Source organism: Pleurodeles waltl, chromosome 7, assembly GCF_031143425.1.
Source record: "Pleurodeles waltl isolate 20211129_DDA chromosome 7, aPleWal1.hap1.20221129, whole genome shotgun sequence".
Classification (NCBI taxonomy): Eukaryota; Metazoa; Chordata; class Amphibia; order Caudata; family Salamandridae; genus Pleurodeles; species Pleurodeles waltl.
This window is the reverse complement of record NC_090446.1, coordinates 869,376,213-869,401,572: the sequence shown is the minus strand read 5'-3', so window position 1 is coordinate 869,401,572 and position 25,360 is coordinate 869,376,213. Positions and strand designations below refer to the sequence as shown.

Sequence of the window (25,360 nt, the reverse complement as noted above, 5' to 3'; positions counted from 1 at the left end):
GAAACAAGACATCAAAACATGAGAATATGGAAGGGAAACAATAAAATTAGAAGGGTACTTCGTAGGGTGAATTGAATACAAAAGGAAGTATGTCTCTGGTAAGGTTTATGTGTCATCATCGGGAGGGGGCAAGAGTATCCTGAATTGGTTCCACCAAAGGAAACTGGGTTTGATGCTGGATCCTAATGGTGATCATTCTATAATTTTGAAAGAGTTGTGTCAGCATGTTCGGTCTGTGGAGGATGAACCGGCAAGTGCAAAATTCATACAGGATGAGATGAAAGAGTTGCCATCTGTGTTCAGAAAAGAGGTAGGTTGCTTGAAAGATTATGTGTCCCAAATTAAGATGAAGAAAGATGCACAACTAGTATGTAGTAAGGTGCATAATGTGCAATTTTCTGTAAAAGTAGATATGCAAACTGAATTGGACAAATTGAAAAAGGAGGGTATGACTGAAGTTGAGTGGACGGAATGGTTTTCTCCAGGGGTTGTAGCAATGAAAGAAAAAGGTGAACTTATTTTCTGTGTGGACCCGAGGGTTGAACAAATGTGTAGTAGTTAACAAGTATCCCATACCGAAAATAGTGAACATGTTGACATTGTTGGGCTGTCCCAAGGTATACTTGTATATTGACTCTAAGCCGGGCTATCATCAGATTGTTTAAATGATGAATACAAAGGATTTATGGCATTTGGTATGCCTTTTAGGACATTTAGGTACAAAAGAATGCCATTTGGACTGGGGTCAGTGGAGTCAATTCTTTAGACAGCAATGGAGAAAATATTGAAGAACTAAGAGAGAATCAAAGTTTATCAAGATGATGTGTTGATTTTTGCTTTGATTAAGAAGAACAAAAACAAATGTGTGAGAGAGGGTCTTAAGAGTCTGGATGAAATTAATTTGACTATTAAGAGCGAGAAATGTTAATTCAGACAATCTTACATTGAGTATCTAGGACATTAGATTTCAGTGGAGGGCATAAGGCCTAGACAAGCTTTGATGCTAATAGCAGTTTGCCATCATCCCCCATGCAAGAAGGGCTTCTAAAGGTATTGGGTTTGGCAGAATATTATCAGAAATGTGTGCCCAATTTCATCATGATGAGTGAAAAGATGAAGGGACTGCTGAAGAGCGGCATGCAGTTTGTATCGGACCAGAAATGTGAGCAAGAATTCAAGGTGATAAAATTGGGGTTGGCTATGGCACTCAATCTGAAAAGCTTTAATCCCAATATGAAACCAACTCTCATGACAGATGCTAGTGCGAAAACATTGGGAGTGGTGTTGGTGCTCAGTGAAGGTGAGAGGATGATTATGTTTGCCTCATGTAGCTTAAAATGGCCTGAGATACAGTACTCAGTGATCAAGAGGGAGGGAGGCTTTAGCCGTATTCTGAGCGGTGAAGAAACTGAACGTTTCTCTAAGGATGTCATATCATTGTGAAAACAGATCTCAAACTATGCATTCTCTGACGGGATTAACAAGTAGGTGAAGGCACAACAAGAGTACAGATTTGTAGTGGAGTGCATTTCATGAGCAAAATATGACATAGCAGATTCCTTATCTAGTTTGGTTACATATAAGGATGATGAGTTGGTGAGGAAGAGGAGATGGAAGGAGGTGTGTGTGTGTGTGTGTCTCTCTCTTTCTCTCTGCAGGGACAGCGATATCAGACGAACAGTGGAGGACAACTACTGAGGCAGATGGAGTAATGCAGGACATTTTCAAGCTGTTGAAGTGTGGTTGGAGTAAGAAGGATGCTGGCAGTGGTGAGTGTGGACATTTTTGGAAAGTACAGAATGAATTTTCTGAGAAACAGGGACTGCTGTTCAGAGGGACGAGGTTGGTTCCTCCTGAAGCCCTGCTAGGAGTACTGATGAAGATGGTGCATGAAGGGCATCTTGGAATTTCCAAGATGAAGGAGAGGTTGAGGATAATGTACTACTGGCCGAGAATGGACGTGAAAGTGGAAAGATTTGTGATGGATGGTGTGCAGTGCAGGTTGAGCAATAAAGCACTTAAGTCTAATGTTTAACCCATGGTTTTTAGGAACCTGCCTAATGCTCCATGAGATGAAGTAGTGCTTGATATTTTAGCACCTGTATATTTGTCAACAGGGGCAATGTATGTTCTGTTGCTACTGAATATGTCCTTAAGGTGGCCAGAAGTAGCTTTTACTCATGGTATTGAAACAAGGAATGTGGTGGTGTTTTTTAAGGAACTCATAGGGAGAGAGGTAATACCCCATGCATTGCTGACTGCCAGTGGGGTTCAGTAGGCCTCCAGAGAAATGAGGGAATTTCGGAAAATGGTATAAACAACAAGAAAGGCCCTTTATATAACCCAGAGGCCAATGGTATGGTCGAACGCTTCCACAGGCTGTTGAAAGAAACCATCCAGTTTACCAGCAGTTGTGGCTTGGAGTGGAAAGGAGAAGTACGTAAGTTAGTTGAGATATGTTGTTTGACTCCACACTCGGTTACAGGCAAAACCCTTTTTGAATTGTTCAAAGAAAGGAAGTCTAACAGTGAGATGTCTCCCTTTTGCAAAGTGCGAGAGAAGAATGTAGAAAGTGAAAATTGGAGAACAGCGAAATAAGGAACATGGATGAGAGGAAGATGTGGTTTGATGGTTGGAGAAGAGTGAACGTCACAAGAGTGCAAATTGGTGATGGGTGAGAATCAGAAAATCGGGTAGTGGTCAGGAAATGAAATTTTCCAATCTGATATCAGTGTTAAAATTGTTCAAAAATGCTGTTAAGATTGCAGACTCAAGGGTATGGAATCTGAGTGGTTGTGGTGAGAGTGATGAAGTTCCAAAGGGTGGAATGAGAAGGATGAATCAAAGAGTCCTATGGGCACTTACAAATTTAGAAGACTATAGTAGGAAATTATAAAGGTATTCTCACAATCTTTTCATGTTGGTGTGGTGTCCTTGCCTGAATTCCACTCTTTGACAAATTTATTTTTCCTTGTGAGAGTATCTATTGTACTGTATTGCTTGTATATATGTTTATTTGTATCATTTCATATCATGTCATTGCTCCCCAGCTTACATATAACATATGTTGTTTATGTTTTAGTTGTGCAAACTTATAAAGCCATGAGATTTGGGAGGTGTTTGCTGTCTCTATAAGAGGGAGGTGTGTGGTATCTTGAACTTGGAATGTGGAGATGTCACATTCCTGTAGAAAGACACTGGGCAAGGGTTATTCCTTAGGAGAATGTTTAGGTTTCAACATTGGAAACTTTGTGCAGATTGAAGAGAGATGGCTAGGATAGTTCTCAGACTTTACTATAAAACTCTGAGCATCTACGTTGTGTGAAGACTATCATTTGTGAAATAATTCCACATTTCTAAAATAAGCTTTGTGCTACTAAAAGTAAGTGCCATATTAATTTATCAACTGAGTGTTGGTGGAATAATGATTTCAAACAAAGAAACGAGAGCAGGGAAAATAGAAGTAATAGGAATTAAATACTTGTATGTCACTCAGAAAATCAACACTCTCTCTGCCCATCAACCAGTTTCAACCATAATTTACTAAATCTGAATGAATTTTTCTATTTGGACAGCAATAAAGAAGAGTCAATTGTCATTAACTTTTAGCATGTCTGTTTCTATGAACCTCTTTAGGGTAATCTTGACATGCAACAGAGTCTGAAGTACACATCCACTAACTTCTCCTCTGTCAATTATTTAATTGATAATTAAATGTCCTGTATTAGAGCTCGGAATCAAATACTGTTTCTTATCTCGGTAATGCATTTGGTGATCAACAGTGACAATGTCTGCTTATAGTGCATTGATTGGATAGTTGTGCAGAGTGCTTTGAATATGTTTGCACTTGTAGCACGGTGAAAGCAAATTATACCACAAATCTTAAGTAGTAGGTTGGCTAACTAAGGAGGTATGAACACATGAGGAAATGTGGGGGTAGGCTGGTGGTTAGAGGGAAGCAATTAAATTCGGCTCTGTGTATACAAGTAAGCATCTCCGTGAGTAGGTAAGTAAATGCATTTTGAGAGTACATTCTTAAGGTATATAGTAAAGGGAGATAAATGAAGCACAGAGAGCATATATACTGTAAAACTACTATCCCTGCACAGTTGTATGTCACAATATTGGAGTCGATATCATTGCTCTAGAACCATATATCACTCACTACATTAGCCTAACAACTATATAGCACGGTAAGTATGCCCTTTTCTATGCACCATTTTTAAAGTTGAGATCCGCTAAACTGCACCCAACCATTTGCATCACAATAGACTCAGATCTAAATATGCAAGCTCACATACAAGCTGCAACCAGAAGCACTAACCTGCATCTTCACCTTCTAAGAAAACGAAAACTATTTATACTGCCAGATTACCTCAAACCGGCAGTTCAATCTCTAGTGCTCTCACAACTTTACTATGGGAATGCAACTCTCATAGGTCTACCTAAAGCATGCCTAGGACCAATGAAAGTTGCTTTAAATGGAGTAGCAAGAGCTTTAACACGCACAGGTTGCTATGATCGCATTTCCCCATCACTCAGGACCATCAACTGGTTCCCAGTTGAAGCTCAGATCCAACAGAAAGTAACATGCATAACTCACAAAGCTCTATGCAATGCTGGTCCTATACATGATGAATAAGATCAAATTATGAGGAGGTAAAAGTGAGTCTAGACATGCTTAATCCCTCATACTAGAACGAGCTAGATTTAAAACACGGAAAACACACAGCCACACTTATGTGGATCTGCCCACAAATATGGAAATCCCTACCAGCCTCAACAAGAGCAATTACCTCAACCTGGCTTTTCTACAAGGAAGTCAAAGACATACTTCTAGAAACAATTGTGACATAAGAGAACTATTTTGAAACTCTCAGTTATCCGACTCTATAGTGTATCTTATTGTTTTGACCTGGCTCTTCGAACTCTATGTGCTGTGGATATGAATTAACAGGTGTGTTGCAGTTTACAGTAACCCTAATCAGCTCTTTGTACAGCATTCTGATACTGTGATGGTCATGTTCACACAATAAATAAATAAATAAATAACTTTTTATTTATACATTTCGAAGAACATGTACTTTTCTAGGTACCTACTGTTAATTTGATTAATTGCAAACAATATGGGAATGTTGTATTCATATTAAACAAGTCTACTTGAAGTGAAGTTGAGATGTTTAATATACAAGAGCTATGACCTGCTGAAGAGTACAAGTGTCTCCTACTTATATCTCTCTGTGTCAGCCACATTGGTCCACAGGATCCCACATGAAATTAAAAAAAACCCATCAGATTTGCCTCAGTGCACAGGGCGTATGAAGCCCATTATCTTGCATGGGGATCAATCTAAATAAGAGATGGCAGAAAATAAACACACAGATGCTCCCTGACTTACAGAGTATGTCCGACTCTCTCTTCTGTGTGCCTCCTCCAAATCACATTCTGATACTTTTATAAACTTGGGTCTGTAACTATTTAAATTTCTGGTTATTCAACAAACTTAAGTGAGACGACTGTGGCATAGGGTGTCAAGTGTGTGTGTTAGTGCATGTGTTGACTGGACAGTACTTCTCCAAGGGGCTAGGCAGAGAAGCGTGTGTGAATCTAACGATTGATAATATTGTATTTGTGCTTAGTGACTATCGTGGTTTGCACGTCTCAGGTCTGAAGTAAGGCCGTGCTCACATTTGACAAGTTCAGTACGCTAATGAACCTACCATTTTTTTCTTCTCCCTCTATTATCACCCTAAAACAGTTAGTTAGAAATGCTACTCAGTTTTGTTGCCATGTATGATAAAGTCCCAAAGGATTTGTCACCTAACTGATTGAGATTCTCAGGGGTATTGTCACAAACTGTCTTCCATCTCTCCATCTCTCTTGACCAGTTCTGAATGTGACATCACAACCATGTCAATAAACTGCCACCTTCACAGGCCTGATTAAAGGGCAATGATGACCAAAGCTGGCCTTGAATTCGTCTTTGATGTCAAAGGCGCATAAATGAATATTGCCTTGCATTGGAATACACTGATGAAGTATTACTAATTAGGAGGAGGTTGTGTTCTCTTCAGAAGGTGACAAGGCATAAAGGCAATGCTAATATAACCACGTACATTTTGACTTCACTAATATTCATAAAAGCGTGCCACGGCTCTGGGAGCTGTCTATCTATCTATCTATCTATGTATCTATCTATCTATCATGAAGTGTGCATATTTTCAGGAGGCTTTCTGGCACAAAGAACCCACGAGAGAAAATAGGCAATATTAAACAACACAATTCGAGAAAAAATAAAAGGGAGGATTGTGTCTTTGCAAAAAAATTAATGTAACAACATACTCTCTATGGCTAGACATTTCAATGCTCTTGCAGTAAATTAAACTGTAACGTGTATATGCCGTGAAACTGCTTCAAACAGAATAGTGCTACAAAAAAATTAAACTTTGTTCATCACTGAGAGAGTTGTTTCTAAAGCAGATTTCCATTGCAGCCATAATCTACTGTAGTCACATCTGAATTTAAGTTTCAAGACGTCCCTGCTACTTTCACAGTGAAATCACAACTCCATCTGAAGTGGGTTCTGGCTCATCTTGAGGTTCTCTTGGAACCCCCAGTCTAAAATGAGCCAAGCTTTCATATGGCTTAAGTCTCTCACCCAAGCTGTATTCGTATACAACAAGAATGAAATAATACACATTAACATTCTATATAAAGAAGGAGAGAGAAAGAGAAACCCATCTAGTAGCTTAATTGGAGCTTCCACACTTAACCAAATTGTGTGACTTTAGGTGAATATTTTATTTCACTGATCCTACTTTTTTCACTATCGCATGCGAGCAACTTCAAATATATGAAGTCAGGATGCATTTGTAAATAAGCTCTATAATTGATTTAACACACTATAATACTGCTCCACATATAATAATCTAGGGTGCATTTGATAACTGATTTCCTTCTTAGTTCACTAATGTCATTGTCATTCGGGGAGGGGTAGAGCAAAAATATTTCTACGTTTGTGTTTAAAAATGATCACTTTTTATTAAAGCCTCTTGAAGCAGTGATATAGTCTGGTGCACCGGAGTGAAATGCTCCCACATGTTGGACAAATACACTTTTTCAGAAATATTTAAGAGATTTTATCACATTTTTACATTTTACATTATGTTTGTTAAGCAATTTATACACCAAATATTTTTATGACTCAGTTTGTGCACAGAATCTCACAGCCTCGTCAGAACCTTGGTTCCGCTCTCTCTGTTAAATTGCTGGATCGCCCACTTCTAGTGGTAATACCATGAAAGATGTTGGTTTGGATTTCCTAAAAATACAGAATGGAATATAGTAGAAGTTGGGGCTCTTGGAACCACCAAGAAAGTGCTAGCTACACTCCTTGAACTGTATTAGGCAAAGGATACACATTGTGGCGCAGCACGAGAACTGCAGGTACAATACAAACAGCTCTCAGAAGTCACTCAAAACAACCTTCAATTTAAAAAAACAGGAACCAACACAAGCCTGGTAAGCATGTTCATATCCAAGATAGAAAAAAGGTCAAATTTTCAGATCTTCCACCAGACCACGTGCAGTCTAACGATCTCAAAGTGCAGACAATTCTCTTTTTTATATTTTTTTAATTATATGACATGTATTCTTAAACTACGGACAGAATTGAATAATAATAATCACTGTATACAAGGAACTCCGAAGTTGCAAGCAGAAAAGGACTTTGCTAGCAAATAACGCATTGCAGACAATGACAGGGGAATGTTATAATGGTGAGAGTAAGAAGAAGACAGTTATGTAACCACCAAGTTCACAGAACAGAAATAGATTGTGCTTAATCAATATTTAATCTAATTGCAGCGTTATGCGCTATTAGCTGTGGAGAACAGTGCTGATAAACCCAAAAAGCCACATTTTAACTGTCCTGTCTTGAAGAAGTCTTGCCATGTGATAAGTGGACTCAGAAGATCTATAGTGAGAGGTATTTGTGATCTCTGAAGATTCAAGCAGACAAGGAATTCTTTAGCAAATAACTCATTGTGGACTTTGACAAGGGAATGTTATAACTGCGGGCGTTAGAAGAATGTGGTCATGTAACCACCAAGCTCACAGTAAAGTATTGGATTGTTGCACTAGTTATTTAATCTAATTGTAGAAATATTCACTATTAGCTAGGTACAACAATACTAATAAACCCAAAAATGCACGTTTTAAACTGACCTAGCTTGAAGATGTCTAGCCATTAGATAAGTGGACCCAGAAGGACTATAGCGGGTTGCATCTGTGACCACTAGGGGCATGATATAAAATCATTTTTTGAGCAATTGTAAATGCACATAACATTTCTGAAAGATTAATCTACATAAGTACATCACTGTAATTACAAATGATGCAATTAAGAAACACACTTTTCATAGTCATTTCGGCATACAGCTTGCACGATATTGCTAAACATCTCCCTAACAGACAATAATTCAATGAATGCAGGATTCAGCTGTCACTACTGAGAGTTAACATACTTTTAGTTTATAACAAATAACTGATATTTCATTCAGACGACTGCAGATAACCTCATCTCACATCCAGAGAGTCTTAAGTCTCTGGCAATGACCACACTGAGCAGCTGAAGGTTAACTCTTGTCTTGCGTCAGATATAATTAGTGTGTAGATTGCGTGAGTGTAAGGGTGTGGCTCTGCAGTTTGGAAAGCTTGTTACTTTGAATGAATGATTGAAATGTTTTGTTATTTGACACTCTTAAAGTTGTCTAAAGGCAATCAGGACAGTTGAAGCCGAGAAAAGGTGTTAAGATAATCTATCTTGTGCCTTGTTACATACTGTTTAGTATAATAATCAGGCTATTTCAAATGTCATTTTCTGCCACTCACCAAGTTTGGGCTTTAGGAGAATGGCTTCAATTGATTATATTGAATCTACTAAACAATAACATATTAGTGAAGTGTATATGAGCTTAATGATAACATTTCAGCCCTACAAAAAATGGAACATGGCCTAGCATAATGTAAAATATTACATTATGCTGTCTGCTATTCACACATGGGAACTTATATAAGACAAAACATGATGTATTGTTCTTTTACAGGTAAAAAGATCCAAAAAAGAACATTCCTACCTGAATAATGGGTTGATCCTCTTTTCCGATGCATAAGAAATCATCAATAAGCACGGACCGTTGATTCTCAAAGTTCTGCTTTCCTGAAAGCGTATGTGAATCACTCGAAATGGGGATTTTAAATTGTCTTTTAACTAAATCTGCTGTTAAACATACATCGTGAGAATAAGCCTGTAGAAAACCTCTAACTCCATCAATACCAACAAAATGGGAGGATGGAAGTGCACTAGAGTTAACACTGGATGTGTCTCGGAGCTGAGATTCCCTCCAGCGGTGAAGCCTGATTGTCAAAAGAAGAATGATCAGAAAAAGGAACAAGAATGAAACAACAGCAAGAGCGATCACCAGATACAGTGTGAGGTTTGACTCCATGTCTGCAGGAGCTGAAGGGTAACTTAGGTCTTGAAGCATTTCCGGTATGCTGTCTGCCAACACTATGGTAACCGTAACTGAAGATGAGAGAGGGGTTTGTCCGTTGTCTTTCACTAAAACCACCAGAAAATGTTTTATGGCATCTTTTTCCATAATGAATCGGGCTGTCCTTATTTCTCCAGTGTGACCACCTATGGTAAACAGTCCCTGGTCTGTTGACTTCAGTAGATGATAGGAAAGCCAGGCATTTTGACTAGAGTCAGCATCGACAGCCACCACCTTAGTGATCAGATAACCTGGTACAGAGGAACGAGGAGCCATATCGGCCCCAGAGGAGCCATCTGTAGTGGGTGATGGGTATAATATTTCTGGAGTGTTGTCATTCTGATCCTGTATGAAGAATGTCACAGTGACATTACTGATAAGAGCTGGAGATCCGCCATCTTGAGCTTTCACTTCAATCTGAAACTCTCTGAACTCTTCAAAGTCAAAGGAACGAAGCGCATAGATGACACCTGAATCAGAGTTAATGGATATGTAAGAAGAAAGTGGAACATCTTTAATATGCCCTTCAGTGATGGAATAAGTGATTCTTGCATTCTGACCAATATCCAGATCTTTTGCTCTTGCTGCAAAAATGGAAGTTCCTGAAGATATATTTTCCGTTAAGCAGGTGCTGTATGAGGGGTGACCAAATATGGGTGGGTTGTCATTCTCATCTGTGATCTGTAAATTTAGTGTTACAACTTTAAACAATGGGGGCGTTCCACTGTCTGTGGCTTTGATCGTTATGTTATATTGTGGGACTTCTTCCCTGTCCAAAACACCACTGGTCACCAAACTGTAATAAATTCCAATCGACTTCTTTAAATGAAAGGGAAGATGAGGAGGGAGCGAACAAGTAACCTTTCCATATTCTCCTGCATCTTGGTCGAATACCCGCAAAAGAGCAATGACTGTCCCCACAGGGCAATTCTCTGCAACTTGATTGAGCAGAGATGACAGTATGATCTCAGGGGCATTGTCATTCACATTGATAACTTCTATCAAAACACTGCATTTTGAAGAAAAACTTCCATCACTTCCCCGAATCTCTAATTCGTAAAACTGTTTTAGTTCAAAATCCAGGTATTCTCTCAAAACTATTTCTCCTGTTTTAGAATTCAATGTGAATATCTGTAAATCAGTATCCAGACCGTTACTGAATGAATAAGTTACTTCCGAGTTTAGTTCCTGATCAATGTCAACAGCTCTTACAGCTGTTACTGTAGTCCCCTTTGGTATGTTTTCCAACACACTGACTTTATAAACGGATTTGTCAAATACTGGGGCGTTGTCATTGGCATCAAGAACGATGACCTTGATCTGCGCTGTGCCTGACCTTGCAGGATTTCCTCCATCAATGGCTGTGAGGATCAGGTGGTGAACATCCTGTTCTTCCCGGTCCAGTGAATTCTCAAGGACAAGTTCTGCGTGTTTTGTGCCATCTGCTCTTATTTTTACATATAGGGTGAAGTGTTTATTAGCGCTCAGCTGATAGTGCTGGAGAGAGTTATTTCCAACATCTGCATCCCGGGCGCCTGGAAGCTCAAATCGTGCGCTCGGCGCTGTGTTTTCACTGACCTGTAGTGTTATTTGATTGGCAATAAACGTGGGCGGATTGTCATTAATATCTTGGATTTCTATTTCTAATGCACAGACTTTCAAAACCCTCTCTAAAATAATCTCTATTTGAAACAAACAAGGAACAACACGTCCACACACCTCCTCTCTGTCAATCCTTTCATTGACGATTAAATTTGCCTTCATTGAGTTCAGAATAAAATACTGCTTCCTACCTCTGTACTCAATCCGGGCTCCGCCTTCTGATAACTCCTTACTATCCATCCCAAGATCCAAAGCCAAATTCCCAACAAAAGAGCCTTTCCTAATTTCCTCGGGAATGGAATAACGTAGCTGCCCAAAAGCGGCTCCACAGACTGTCAGCAGAGCGGCAAGGAACAGCAGAGGAGCCCCGAGGTAACAGCGCTTCGGTGTCTGAGCATTGGAGTAACTGCGACTCGGGGTCTGAGCCCAGAAGTAACAGCCTTTCGGTGTCCGATCCATGGCGAGTTGCGGAGTTCTCTTATATAAGATTTTTATGCGATTGTGAAAAGTATAACGCGTTAGAGCGGGCGTCGGTTAAGGCGCGCCTTCTTCACATTAAGACTATTAAAAGGAATGCCCTCCCTCAATCTGTCTCTCAGCCTTATCGACTGTTTGAACCACGTGGTCTACTGAAGCTATACTGTAATTCTCTACTTGGTGAACAGCGTCGCTCTGTGTCCCAAGTAATAACTGCAAGGACTGAAACTCGTGAAAATGCCGGACGAGATTCAAAGCTCTCTTAATTGCGGGCGGGGTGTTTGCCTGTGGGGGCAAAAATGGGCATATTCAAATATTTTTAAAAGGCTCCAAGTTCTTAAAACGCTAGCATAGTGTCGCTAGGAGTACGATTCATGCTTCACAATCAACGCAGTACCTTCCACCCCTCCCTCCTTTTACTTTGGTTGGGGCGGGAAAGGAGGGGCGATTGCACACATTGCAAGTTAAGCGGTATTTTACAAAGACAATATACGCCCTTTTTAGATGACGCGCGTATTCATATTCCTTTAGCAAAACAGTTATCCAGTTACCGATAATGTTCCCTTAGTGCTGCGCGCGTGTTTTTGCCGTCTCCAAACAACTTTTATATGCATCTTTGTAAGGATCATAGTACAGACACGTGCCAAAAACGGACATGTTCACAGTCACACCGTAGCATCCATTCCCTGCATACATAGAATATCAAACGGCTCGTGTACACAAATACACCGGTTAGGGTTTTTTTTTTAAACTCCACTGTTAGATAAAGCTAATAAAAATAAAACACGACACATCCATATTTAATCTAAAAGCTCTGAAAATGGTTCAGATAAAGAAAATCACAAGTAGATAACTGCATGTACGAATTTCCCTTTCAAGAAGAAATATGCCCTAGTGCAACAAACAAATAAACGTTTACGTTTTTCCAGACCTGTGGCTGTTTCAAACTCGGGTCTTCCACCGATGTGGCCTTCGCCTTAATCAATAATTCACCACCCCTGTGCGTAGTTCAGGCACTGCTCTCTGACGAACATTAGTTTACCTGAAAAACTGCTCCGACTACTTGAGGTTAGAGAGGGCCGCTGTTTCTCTAAGTGAATACAGCAGTCCTGTAATTCCACTGCCGCACACAATCGTCGTGTGGATTTGTTACCTCCGGTGAAAGTAGCTGATGAAGTCAATTAAAAGTTGTAGGGATGTCGGAGATGGCGCGAGCCTCTCTGCTCGCTCGTGCTTGTGTATATCTCCTAATTCGTACTCGTTCAGTTCGGCACCATTGGTAGTCTATTTTGTGGGTTGGCGAACAACTTCCTCTAGGACAAACGATAAAATATTCATTGATTTTAGGTCACACGTCTAGTTTGCCACAAAACTACTGAACCAATGGCCCTCGCCCCCGTTCTCCAAAATATAGCTATGCAAAGTTACTCAATTTTCAGGTTTGAACTTAATTGTGAACTATAGCAGGCATTCAAAACCTAAAGCTTTAAAACTAAAAAAAAAAAACGGTCTTATACCAACAAGGCAATCGCTGTCCCAAAACCAAATCTTTGTTTATTGTAAACAACAGATCCATAGACAGATTACTGTAAAGCCAGACCTAAAAAGAAGAAGCTCGGCAGCCCACTGCAGCAGCAGGAAACCCTTGCTGCAGTTGACAACGGGTGAACTTAATGTTTGGTACCATCTTCCATCTAAGTCCACACTACCAGCACATCTCGGGGACCACCAAGCACGCCAAACACTGCCCCCTGCAGCCACCACGCGTCTCCCCAGCAAGGTTGCCTTTCTCGGAGCCCTCTTTTTAATCATCCACCGACAATGACTCACCTGCTCCTCATCAGCCCTTGCCATTATTTCTGTGCCCATTCAAGTCATAGGATATTCCACCCTTCATTGGCAAGACAATTTTGAGCCGAAACATGTGACTCGGGCGAAACTTTGCAAAGTCTGGCAAAGTCAGGAAGTTTCAGACTTCAAAGCCAAGATTTTGGTACACCTACACAAGCCTAGGTGTAAGAGAACCAGAAAAGGCGTAAAATTAAGGTTTAATGCCAAACAGCTGGTTCAAACTATTTCCCAGCTTGTGGCTGCAGGGAATGATCTCAAAAGATTAGATAAACTCATCAGGGAGTAACACAGCAAGCCAGGCTGTGTGACTGCATATTCTACTTATGGACAAAAGGGCTATCTGAACAACCGCCATTCCCATAAGAATGTTAAGACTCTTTCTACCAGTGTAGTAAGTTCATATGTTTATAGATAATTATTCAAAATCATCAAAAACACTAAAAATGAAAGCCACATAGCCTTAAGTGGTGGTCGCCACTAGGTAGTTAAAGTTAGGTCCATTTTTTCATAAAGAGGGCACTTTCGATTGCTAATAACTTTGGTGTCATTGGACAAATCTTCACAAAACTTCTAAAAAAAATAGTTAATTTACATTAGCTTTTTCCTGGAAAGTTTTGCAATAATCCATTAGGCAGGAGTTGAGAAAAAAAGGGGTCCAAAAACAAAATCCCCATGCATTTTCCTTTGACTACTTTAAGAGGCACTACCACAAAAACTGCAGAACGGAATTATACAAAATATGAGAGGAAGCTAGATCTTGGTCCATATATTGCGCTTTGTGATTTGGTTTAAATAAGTTCAGTAGTTTTTGAAAAATCAAGGTTAAAATTATTTGTATATATGGACATTTAGGTAACAGGAACTCTTGCAAGAGTCCCTCAAACCAATTTTAAAAATTACAGTCTTCAAATTGGCCCAGGGAGCTTTTGTCCCCTTGGGCCATTCACTCCCATGGGAATCCAAGTCCTTGTGGAAGAGCATTCTGATTGGCTACCAGTAACATGAGCTAAATGTTGCTGGTATCCACCACAGGACATGGGAGCTTAATCCTCTGTCATGAAGTTTTTTTAAAGTAATAATAATATAAGATGGCAGGGTAGGGTTAGCCTGCCCCTCCCCTTAGACTCTGTGGGGGGGACACAAAGTGACTCCCCTGGGCCCAAAATAAAAATTAAAATGAAGGACTTGTTTCAATGTGATCCAGCAGACTTGTGGGATAATAGCAAAAAAAAAAAAAAGAAAATGGCATCCTGCCATTTTTAGTTAAATATTTGTAGAGGAAGGGTGTGAGTAGGGCCGCCCTTCCTCAGCACATTTTGGACTCCCTCGCACCACCCTCAGTGGACAGGTAACTTAAGTAAGTTGAAAGTGGTGCATTTGCCCCCCCCCCGATTTGAAGGTGGCCCCAGGGACCCCATCTACCAGGACCCAATGCATTAAGGGGGTGGGGTCAATTGTGATCTCCCCCCAAGCATTGTCTGGTCCCGGAGACCCAATCTCCTAGGGCCGGAATCATAAACAAAGGAAATGGGGCAGCACGGCCCATCTCCCTAAATCTAAAAAGGCACTGGGAACCCTATCCCCGAGGCCGTATTGAACAAAAAAGGGGAGTGGCCACCACATAAACCCTCCCCGAGACTTAAAGGCATCACTGTGGTCAGGAAAACACGTTTGTTACCGCTTGATGGTAGCATTTTTAAACATCCCGCTAGGTGGGAGCAAACGTTCCTTTCCTGCTTGCAGCTGTGCAGGCACAAAAGGCAAGTCATCTCTTTCTCTGCCCATATTCTTGTGGGAAGAGAAACAGATACTGTTTCTGCTTGAAGGAGCATTCAAAGAAAGATGGTTCCACTGAGCAGAAGTAATGCTGGCTCCTGCAGTGTGCAGGGAGCCAGCTTTGGTCACAGGTGCACTGGGGCTCTCCTTTAGGCCCCCAATTAGTAGTCTGTGGATGTCCCAGGTGGGTAACAGGGCACCCACCTGTGACCCCAGCACATGGGGTCACCAGGGCCCGAGAAGGCATGGAGAAGGGGTCCGCATGCCCCTCTCCCCCAAATGAAGCATTTCACCCCAGTGGTATGGGGTCTCTGAGGGCAATATGACTTAGGGAAGGAGGCTAAGTGCACTCAGTACTTTTTTAAAAAAATTTTTAAAGGGACTCCATGGTCCCCTGGGGTCAGTAGTGGCTTGGGGTGGTAACTGCACAACCCCCTCCTCAGACGAGGAGTTGCTTGACTGCGAGTGGTTGGCCACAGGGTCTGACAGCAGGTCATGCTATACAACCAACCCCAAAACTGCGCATAGCCTTTGGTTGTATGCATGCTAATAAGCAAAAACCTAGATATTCATTGAAAAATAAAACAAATATTGAATTAAGAAATTAATATTTAATAAACTGTATATGTTAAATCTAGATTTACTACTTTAAAATTTTACAACGCATTAACCAAAATGCGTATTGCATGCCGAATTATTTAAAATATGATTACAACATTTAAAATTATCTCAAAATAATTTTTATTTCATATGATATGTATTAAAATACATAGTTACGTATAGAAACTATGTATTAGTTACGCAAATCAATATTTTAAATGCTAATAAACAGTTAACACACTCTAAAGTTTAATATAATTACAACACTATGACTATTTCTCATACATATGTGTGTGTATATACACACATTGATATATTCACATTCAAATTAAACAGAATCAATATATTTTACAAGTCCAAATAATTTTATGATTTGATTTATTTATAAATTATTTCTTATGGAGTCTTTTTTCTTCAAGTCCACATCTTCATTGTGTTATATGGGAGTGTTGAAGTATCAGTGAATGGCCATGTGTGGTGCTGGAGGTACTCCAAGGCTGATCAAGAGTACATTTACAACTGTTTTGGGAGCTGGTTATTTATATTTACTTTAAAAGTGCAGCTTGTGAATAGCAATGGGTTTTATGTTGTGGGGGCTTTTGTTTTGGTTTTGAATGTCCTTCATCAAAGTCCTACTTACCCTTTCCTAAACCCCTGCTTCTTAGGTATCGGTGTTCCCCATTTTCCAGCTACCCACCCTGTCCCGACCACACTCACTACTAAAATGTAGGCCTACATGTGTGGAAGTCCCTGCACTTGTGGTAGAGATCTCTCCATAGAAAATACAGGAGATGAGGAGATCCCTGCATTCAGGTTAGAGAATTGTGTTTTGTGGTGTGGAATAGTGCTTTTGTAGTACTACTAAATTCACAAAATACAGTTTGAAAGCAGCCCTCCTAATGTTCACAACACAGTTATATTTTGCTTATATTTTTTTAGTAAGATATGTCACTGCACTTACTACATTAATCACTATTGTGCTGCTTAAAGTAAGAGCCCTTTTTCATTTATGAACTGACTTTTGGCGGAAGAGTGGTTTCAAACATTGTAATTATAGGAAGAAATATAGACATAACAAGAATTAAGCCCTCACATGTTACCCAGAACATTGACAATTTTGCAGCTCTTCAACAAGTTTTATTCATAATTTCCTAAATCTGAATACATTTTCGACTTAGACAGCAAAGAAAGAAAGGCAATTTTCATTAAAATATCATGTTTTTCTCCTGCAACTGCATACACTTTCATGAACCCCTCAAACATAATCTCAACATGCAACAGACTGAAGCGCACATCCACTAACAGCTTTTCCATCAATAATTTAAATAATGATCTGTTGGAGCTGAGAGTTAAATATTGTTTCCTTTCTCTGCAATCCAATCGGTCAACAAGAGTGGCAATGTCTGACTACAGTGTATTGACTGGGTAGTTGCATTGAGTGCCCTGGATATGACTGTTTGTAGCAAGGTGATAACAAATAAAACCTGCCGTCAGTCCATCGGGATCTTAGATCCTGGTGGGGATGGCAGAAGGTTGGTGGGTCTGCCCGCCAAACTCGTAATGTGGCGGTCGGACCACCACATCCGTGGTGGTCTGACCACCACTGCGAGTCTGGCAGTGCTTGTACCGCCAGACTCGTGATCAGGCCCGTAGTGTTTATTTTATTAGCTGCAAACCATATGGGAATGCTGTGTTTATTGTAAACCATTCTACTTGGAGTGAAGATGGGATCATTAAGATCCAACAGCCACAAATTGCTGGAGTGTGCGATGGTCTCCTACTTACACCACAATGTCCCAGCCACCTCGCCCAAGTTATTCCATATAAAATAAAAGGTATCTGATTTGCCAACAGTGCTCAGGGTGTATGCAGCCCATTATCTTGCATGAGGATTAATTCAAGAAAAGGAAGGTAGAAAATAAACATGCAGATGCTCCCTGAATAGAGCTTGTCTCCTGAACCGTTCTTCTGTGTGGCTCCTTCAATGTGCAGACCCAAACACTAATCAATTTATGAACTTGGCTTTGCAATTAATTGAACTGCTGGTGACCCACTAAACTTAGGAGAGCCGCCCATGGCACAATGTATTGTGTGTCTGTGTGAACATGTGTACATGGATGTGTTGAGTACAGAGTGCTCATCCAAGGGGCTAGGCAGAGGCAAATGAATGAATCTAGACTATTGACAGTCTCCTTTTTTTGTTTAATGATTATCATAGTTTACAGGTCCTCAGGTCTGAACTCAAGCCCTGGAGACATTTGATGAGTTCAGTATGTTAGTGAACCTACTAGGTTTGTCTTTCCCTGACCACTATTACACCAATACAGTTAGTGAAATATACTACTCAACTTTTGCTGCCATGTGTAAAAAAGTCTCAAAGGATATGTAGCCTAACTGACTGTGATTCTCAGGGGTATTTCCACAAAGTGTACCCCATCCCTCTGTACCAGACCTTCATGTGACATCACAGTCATATCAATAAACTGCCACCATCACTCTACGTATACAAGAGACCTGACCAATAGATAGCACAACTTTAGAAACAATAAAAAGGAGGAACACATATTTGCAAAAAATATAAATATTGTATACAACTTAACAACATACTCTCTTTGACCAGATGTTTTCAATTGTTCTGCCAACACTAGAAAACAGTAACGTGTACTTGCTGTAGGAGAGCACCTTCACATATATGAATTCAGGATACACTGTCCAATTAGCTAACTGCTTTAACAGACTATAATGCTGGTTTACATATAATGATAATCTAGGGTGCACGTAACAACTAACTTGACTCTTAGTTTATTAATGTCATCGTCATGGTGGAGGGATGGGGTGAACAAGTTCCTAAGTTTTTGTTTAAAAACAATCGCTTTTAATGAATACCTCTTAAAGCAGTGATATAACCTGATGCATCAAGGTGAAACGCTCCCGCATGTTAGATAAATAAAATTTTTCAGAATTTTTTAAGAGACTTTATCACATATGTTTGCTATGAAATTTATACGTCAAATATTTTCATGACTCAGAGCCTGCACGGAATTTCAAAGCCAAACTAGAACCTTGTCTCCGGTCTCTCTGTTAGTATGTTGGCTCACCCACAACTAGTGGTAATACCATGAAAAGAGTTGGCTTGGCTTTCCTGGAAAAACGGTTTGGTAGATGTTGGGGCTCTTGAAACCCCAAGGGAAGTGCTAGCTACAGTCCTTGAACTGTATTTGGCAACGAGGACAAATCGTGGCTCAGCATGAGAACTGCAGGTATGACACAAACAGTTCTCAGAAGCCGCTTAAAACAGTCAATATTCAATTAACCAACATAAACCTGGTAACCATGTTCATGTCCAAGAAAGAAAAAGGTTCTGTTTTAAGATCCTCTACCAGAACATGTGCAGCCTAGTGTACACAAAATTCAGACATGTCACTTTTTTTTAGGTTCTATTTGTATTACGTGGCATGTAATGTTAACCTGCTGCCAGTAATCGAATTATGGTAATTACTGCATGCAAGAAACTCTCAAGATTCAAGAAGTCAATGAATTCATTAGCAAATAACACACTGAGGGCTTTGATAAGGGAATTTTATAGCAGCAGGAGTTAAAAGAAGGTGGTCATCGACCACCAAATTCACAGAACAGCAATAGATTGTGGCACTGTGTATTTAATCATTATTTCATCTAATTGCAGCATTCTTCAATATTAGCTAAGCTGAACAATGATGATAAACCCAAAAAGCCTCATTTTAAACTTTCCTGTCTTGAAGATGTCTTGCCCTGTGATAAGTGGACTCAGAAGACCTATAGCAAGGGGGTTTTGTGATCACTTGAGGCAAGATCTACAATCAGTTTTCTGGCAATTTTAAATGCATATAAAATGTATGAAAAATGAGACTGCGTAAGTACATCATATTAATTGGAGACATGCAATTTAGAAACATTCTTTTCATAGCCATTTCAGCAAATAGCTTGAAAGATAATGCTGAACATCACCCTAACAGACAATATTCCATGAATGGACGGTTCAACTATCACTCAGTTAAATGCTTTTAGTTTATAACCAATAATTGATATTTCATTCAGAAGACTGCATTTACCTAATCTCACATCCAAGAGGCTTTAAGTCTTTGGCACTTGGCACACTGATTATACAAAGGAAATACTTGCCTTGCATAAGATATAACTGCTGTGTTATGTGTGAGTGCAATAGTATGGCTCTGCAATTTGGAGATGATATTACTTTGAATAAATTAGTAAACCTTTGTGTTGTTTGACATTCTTATTGTTGTGTAAAAACAATCATGGCAGTTGAAGCTCGGAACTGGAAAAGTCATTAATGCAATATATTGTCATTCATTGACTGGTGTTAAGATAATTCTTGTGCCTTGCTACATAATGTTTGCTATAATGGGCATATTTCAAATATACATTTCTGCTACTATCCAAGCTTGTTTTTTAGCACAATTGATTCAATTGTTTATATTGAGTCTCCTAACAATAATACAATAATGAAGCATATTTGTACTTGAATGATAACATTTCAGCTCTACATAGATTTATACTTGGCTTAGTATAATATAAAAGAATACATTATGCTGTCTGCTATTCATACGTGTGAACTTTTATCAGGCAAACATTATGTATTGTGATTTTCAGTTAAAACGATGTAAAAGGTAACATTCCTACCTGAAAAAAGGTCTGATCCTCTTTTCCAATGCATAGAAAATCATCAATAAGCACAGAACCTTGTTTCTCAAAGTTCTGATTTCCTGAAAGAGTATTTGAATCACTTGAAATGGGGATCTTAAACTGGTTTTTAACTGAATCTGTTGTTAAACATACATCGTGCGAATATGTCTGTAGGAAAGCTCTGACTCCATCAATGCCAACAAAATGGGAGGCAGGAAGTGCATTGAAGTTAACACCAGCTGTGTCTCTGATCTGTGATTCCCTCCAGTGGTGAAATCTGATTGCCAAAAGAAGAATGATCAGAAAAAGGAACAAGAATGAAACGACAGAAACAGCAATTACCAGATACAGTGTGAGGTTCGACTCCATGTCGGCGGAAGTTGAAGGGTTACTTGTATCATGAAGCGTTTCCGGCATACTGTTTGCCAACACTATGGTGACTGTAACTGAAGATGAGAGAGGTGTTTGTCCATTGTCCTTCACTAAAATCACCAGAAAATGTTTTATGGCATCTTTTTCCATAATGGGTCGAGCTGTTCTGACTTCCCCAGTGTGAACACCAACAGTAAATAGACCCTGGTCTGAGGACTTCAGTTGATGGTAGGAGAGCCAGGCATTCTGAGCAGAGTCAGCATCGACAGCCACCACCTTAGTGATCAGATAACCTGGTTCAGAGGAACGAGGAGCCATCTCCACACCAGAGGAGCCATCTGTAGTGGGTGACGGGAATAATATTTCTGGAGAGTTGTCATTCTGATCCTGTATGAAGAATGTCACAGTGACATTACTGATCAGAGCTGGAGATCCACCATCTTGAGCTTTCACTTCAACCTGAAACTCTCTGAACTCTTCAAAGTCAAAAGAACGAAGCGCATAGATGACACCTGAATCAGAGTTAATAGATATGTAAGAAGAAAGTGGAACATCTTTAATGTGCCCTTCAGTGATGGAATAAGTGATTCTTGCATTTTGACCAATATCCAGATCTTTTGCTCTGACTACAAAAATGGAAGTTCCTGAAAATATATTTTCCTTTATATAGGCGCTGTATGAGGGGCGATCAAATATGGGTGGGTTGTCATTCTCATCTATGATCTGTAAATTTAGTGTTACAGCTTTAAACAATGCAGGAGCTCCATTGTCTGTGGCGTTGATTGTTATGTTATATTCTTGGACTTCTTCCCTGTCCAAAACACCACTAGTCAACAAACTGTAATAAGTTCCAATCGACTTCTTTAAATGAAATGGGAGATGAGGAGGGAGAGAACAAGTAACCTTTCCATGTTCTCCTGCATCTTGGTCGAATACCCGCAGAACGGCGATGACTTTGCCCACAGGGCTATTCTCTGCAACTTGATTGAGCAGAGATGACAGTATGATTTCTGGGGTATTGTCATTCACATTGATAATTTCTATCATAACTTTGCATTTTGAAGAAAAACTTCCATCATTCCCACGAACCTCTAATTCGTAAAATTGTTTTACTTCAAAATCCAATTTTTCTCTCAAAACTATTTCTCCCGTTTTAGAATTCAATGTGAATATCCGTAAATCCGTATCCAGACCGTTAGTGAATGAATAAGTTACTTCGGAGTTTAGTTCCTGATCAATGTCAACAGCTCTTACAGCTGTTACTGTAGTCCCCTTTGGTATGTTTTCCAACACACTGACTTTATAAACGGATTTGTCAAATACTGGGGCGTTGTCATTGGCATCAAGAACGATGACCTTGATCTGCGCTGTGCCTGACCTTGCAGGATTTCCTCCATCAATGGCTGTGAGGATCAGGTGGTGAACATCCTGTTCTTCCCGGTCCAGTGAATTCTCAAGGACAAGTTCTGCGTGTTTTGTGCCATCTGCTCTTATGTTTACATCCAGGGTGAAGTGTTTATTGGCGCTCAGCTGATAGTGCTGGAGAGAGTTATTTCCAACATCTGCATCTCGGGCGCCTGGAAGCTCAAATCGTGCGCCAGGCGCAGTGATTTCAATAACCTGAAGTATTATTTGATCACCAATAAACGTGGGTGGATTGTCATTAATATCTTGGATTTCTATTTCTAATGCATACACTTTCAAAACCCTCTCTAAAATAATCTCTATTTGCAACAAGCAAGGAACAGCACGTCCACACACTTCCTCTCTGTCAATCCTTTCATTGACGATTAAATGCGTCTTAAACGAGTCGAGAACAAAATACTGCTTCCTACCTCTGTACTCAATCCGGGCTCCTCCTTCTGATAATTCCTTACTATCCATCCCAAGATCCAAAGCCACATTTCCAATAAAAGAGCCTTTCATCATTTCCTCGGGAATGGAATAACGCAGCTGCCCAGAAGCGGCTCCACAGACTGTCAGCAGAGTAACAAGAAGCAGCAGAGGAGCCCCGGAGTAACAGCGTCTCGGTGTCGGAGCCCCGGAGTAACAGCGCCTCGGTGTCTGAGCATCGGAGTAACAGCGTCTCGGTGTCTGAGCCCCGGAGTAACAGCGCCTCGATGCCTGAGCCCCGGACTGCAAGCGCCTCGGTGTGAGCGCCCCAGAGTAACAGCGTTTCGGTGTCTCACCCCCGGAGTAACAGCGCCTCGGTGTCTGACCCCCGGAGTAACAGCGCCTCAGTATCTGGGTTCCAGAGTTACAGCGTCTCAGTGTCTGAGCTTCGGCGTAGCAGCGTCTAGGTGTCTGTCCTCCAGAGTAACAGCCTTTTGGTGTTCGATCCATGGCGAGCCGCAGAGTCCTCTGGATTTACTAGCAGCTGCGATATCGTCTTTTTAAAGGGATGCCCTCCTTCAATCTGTTTCTCAGCATTCTGTGTTTGTGCCACATGGTCTACTGGTGATGTACCAGAATTATTTACTAGGTGAACAGCGGCGCTCAGTGTTCTAAGGAATAACTGCAAGAACTGAAACTCATGAAAGATGCTGCGGAACAAACTACAGGCTTGTTATTCGTGTCCGGTGTAAAGGGAAAACACGACATGCTGAAGTTCAGAAATAGAGAACAAATACTTTTGAAGGGGGAACCCGAACTATACTTTGTATACATTAGTTCAAACACGGATTATTTACCTAAAAATAATAAATCCTTCGTTACTACAAATGTCATAGTGTATGTACACAGATCACATAGTATGATTTGTCGTTGACGTTGCACAACTATCATCACCTTTACTTACTTCTCCCGGAACCAATGTACATCCTTTTGAGGTTACGGACAGATAGTATACGCCCTTTGCAGACCAGATACGTGCACGCCGATAATATTTCTATAACGCTGTGCACGTGTTTCTCACAAAACGACTTAAATAGATCAATTCGGCATCAAAGAATAGAGCGCCAATACAAATGCAAAAATAACGGTAAAACCGCTCAATATCTGACTGCTCATGAAAAAAAAATAAAAAAAAAAATAGAGTTATTTAAAAAACACTATCTGGGTAAAACCTAATAAAAATAAGTCATAACACATCCACATTTAATCTACACAACTTTCAACATAGACAAAATAAAGACAACCAAAAGTGAACAAGTTCATGTAGGAGACGGTCGTAACCCCAGGACAGATAAACGTTCAGATTATTTCTTGACCAGTAGCTGTTTCAAATACGAGTCTTCATCAATGCACGTGCCCGGCATTTTGACTTCAGTAGCGTTTAATAAAAGGCGAATGGCCAGAAAAAGCGCCATTACCAATTATTCACCAACCCTGTCGAACTTGCTCGTCTCCATAAACATCTGTTTACTTGAACAACTGTCTCCATTATGGGAAAGCCTGTGTTCATCATTCAGTCTTCTTAAAATGACGCGCCATGGTTTGGAGTAAGAAAGGGCCGCAGCTTTTTAAAGAGTAGACAGCAGGCCTGTGATTCCATTGTCACACGCACCAGTCGTGAGGATTTGTTATTCACTGTGTGTACATTTTTATTAGACTTAGTCTGTAGACATTCAGCTCCAGATGTTTGTTAATGTTTTTTTTATGTGACCCGACGAATAGGTTTGGACAGGAGAGACAATAAAACATTTATTGGTCCACGAGGACCCCTTCCCATTTGTGAATAGGTTAACACGAACTTTCAACTGATGGTAAATTGACAATGTTTTGCAGCAGCATTTTGGTCCCAAAACAATTGTACATATTATTCCAATTTGGTATTAGGAAGGGGCACCCTCAACACGCCCCTTACAAATACAGAATCACAAAACCCACAGTGTGATTCAGTTACAAGTTTCTGAAGCCTAACTTGGGCTTTGTACATTACACAAAGCATATTAGCAGTTGCAAACGGCCCTATTTGGAGAATCAGGCAGTTTGCAAACAGAAAATGCTTTGTACATCTATTCCTAGATTAACTCTTCAGATAGTAAAATAGGCTGCATCTGACTCCATCTTCAACTTATGGACTCAAGGCCCATTAGAAAAATCACCATTCACAGAACAATGCTGAACCCTTTCTACCAATTTTTAGTTCAGTTCAGACGTTTATTGATTATTAAAATCATTACAAACAATATAAAAACACTTTTTATTGCACCATGGGCAGATGGGCCCCCCAGAATACAAACTAAAGCACTTTTAACCTCATCCCTAACAAGGCATATGGAAAGAGATAAATACAAATACAATGAAATATATGATACCATCAAAAAGCATATTTAACTGCCCTTTTGTGGCACTAGTGTTCACAATGCAGATACATTATGTCAGAGTTTCCTTATCAGGATAATCGCTGTGACCACCACATTCATTATGATAGTGCTGCATAGAGGAAGGACATTTTTCCCATGCCAAACAAGTTGATGAAACCCTGTTTCAGACAGAGACAT

The 25,360-nt window shown here is 40.1% G+C and overlaps 3 protein-coding genes across 3 annotated transcripts in view; all 3 read right to left on the bottom strand.

Annotated features, from left to right (window-relative positions):
* The window catches only part of LOC138245662 (protocadherin gamma-C3-like), an 830,748-nt gene that overhangs the window by 780,740 nt on the left and 24,648 nt on the right, over nucleotides 1-25,360 (bottom strand). The window lies entirely within an intron of this gene.
* Nucleotides 9,102-11,725, bottom strand: LOC138245769 (protocadherin gamma-A11-like). Its single transcript, XM_069199656.1, has one exon. It carries the CDS (start codon nucleotides 11,613-11,615, stop codon nucleotides 9,102-9,104), a length of 2,514 nt encoding a protein of 837 aa, XP_069055757.1. The 5' UTR covers nucleotides 11,616-11,725.
* Nucleotides 11,721-23,329, bottom strand: LOC138245753 (protocadherin gamma-A11-like). Its single transcript, XM_069199627.1, has 2 exons — nucleotides 20,541-23,329; nucleotides 11,721-11,918 (listed from the first exon to the last, which is right to left on the bottom strand). Exons 1-2 carry the CDS (start codon nucleotides 23,256-23,258, stop codon nucleotides 11,721-11,723), a joined length of 2,916 nt encoding a protein of 971 aa, XP_069055728.1. The 5' UTR covers nucleotides 23,259-23,329.

Excerpts from the sequence above, each read along its gene's own strand:
- LOC138245769 (XM_069199656.1), bottom strand. The coding sequence starts at position 11,615 with ATGGATCGGACACCGAAAGGCTGTTACTTCTGGGCTCAGACCCCGAGT.
- LOC138245753 (XM_069199627.1), bottom strand. The coding sequence starts at position 23,258 with ATGGATCGAACACCAAAAGGCTGTTACTCTGGAGGACAGACACCTAGA. Across the intron at positions 11,919-20,540 it reads AGGATCAGACCTTTTTTCAG|GCAAACACCCCGCCCGCAAT; the intron begins GTAGGAATGTTA and ends TTGCCCCCACAG.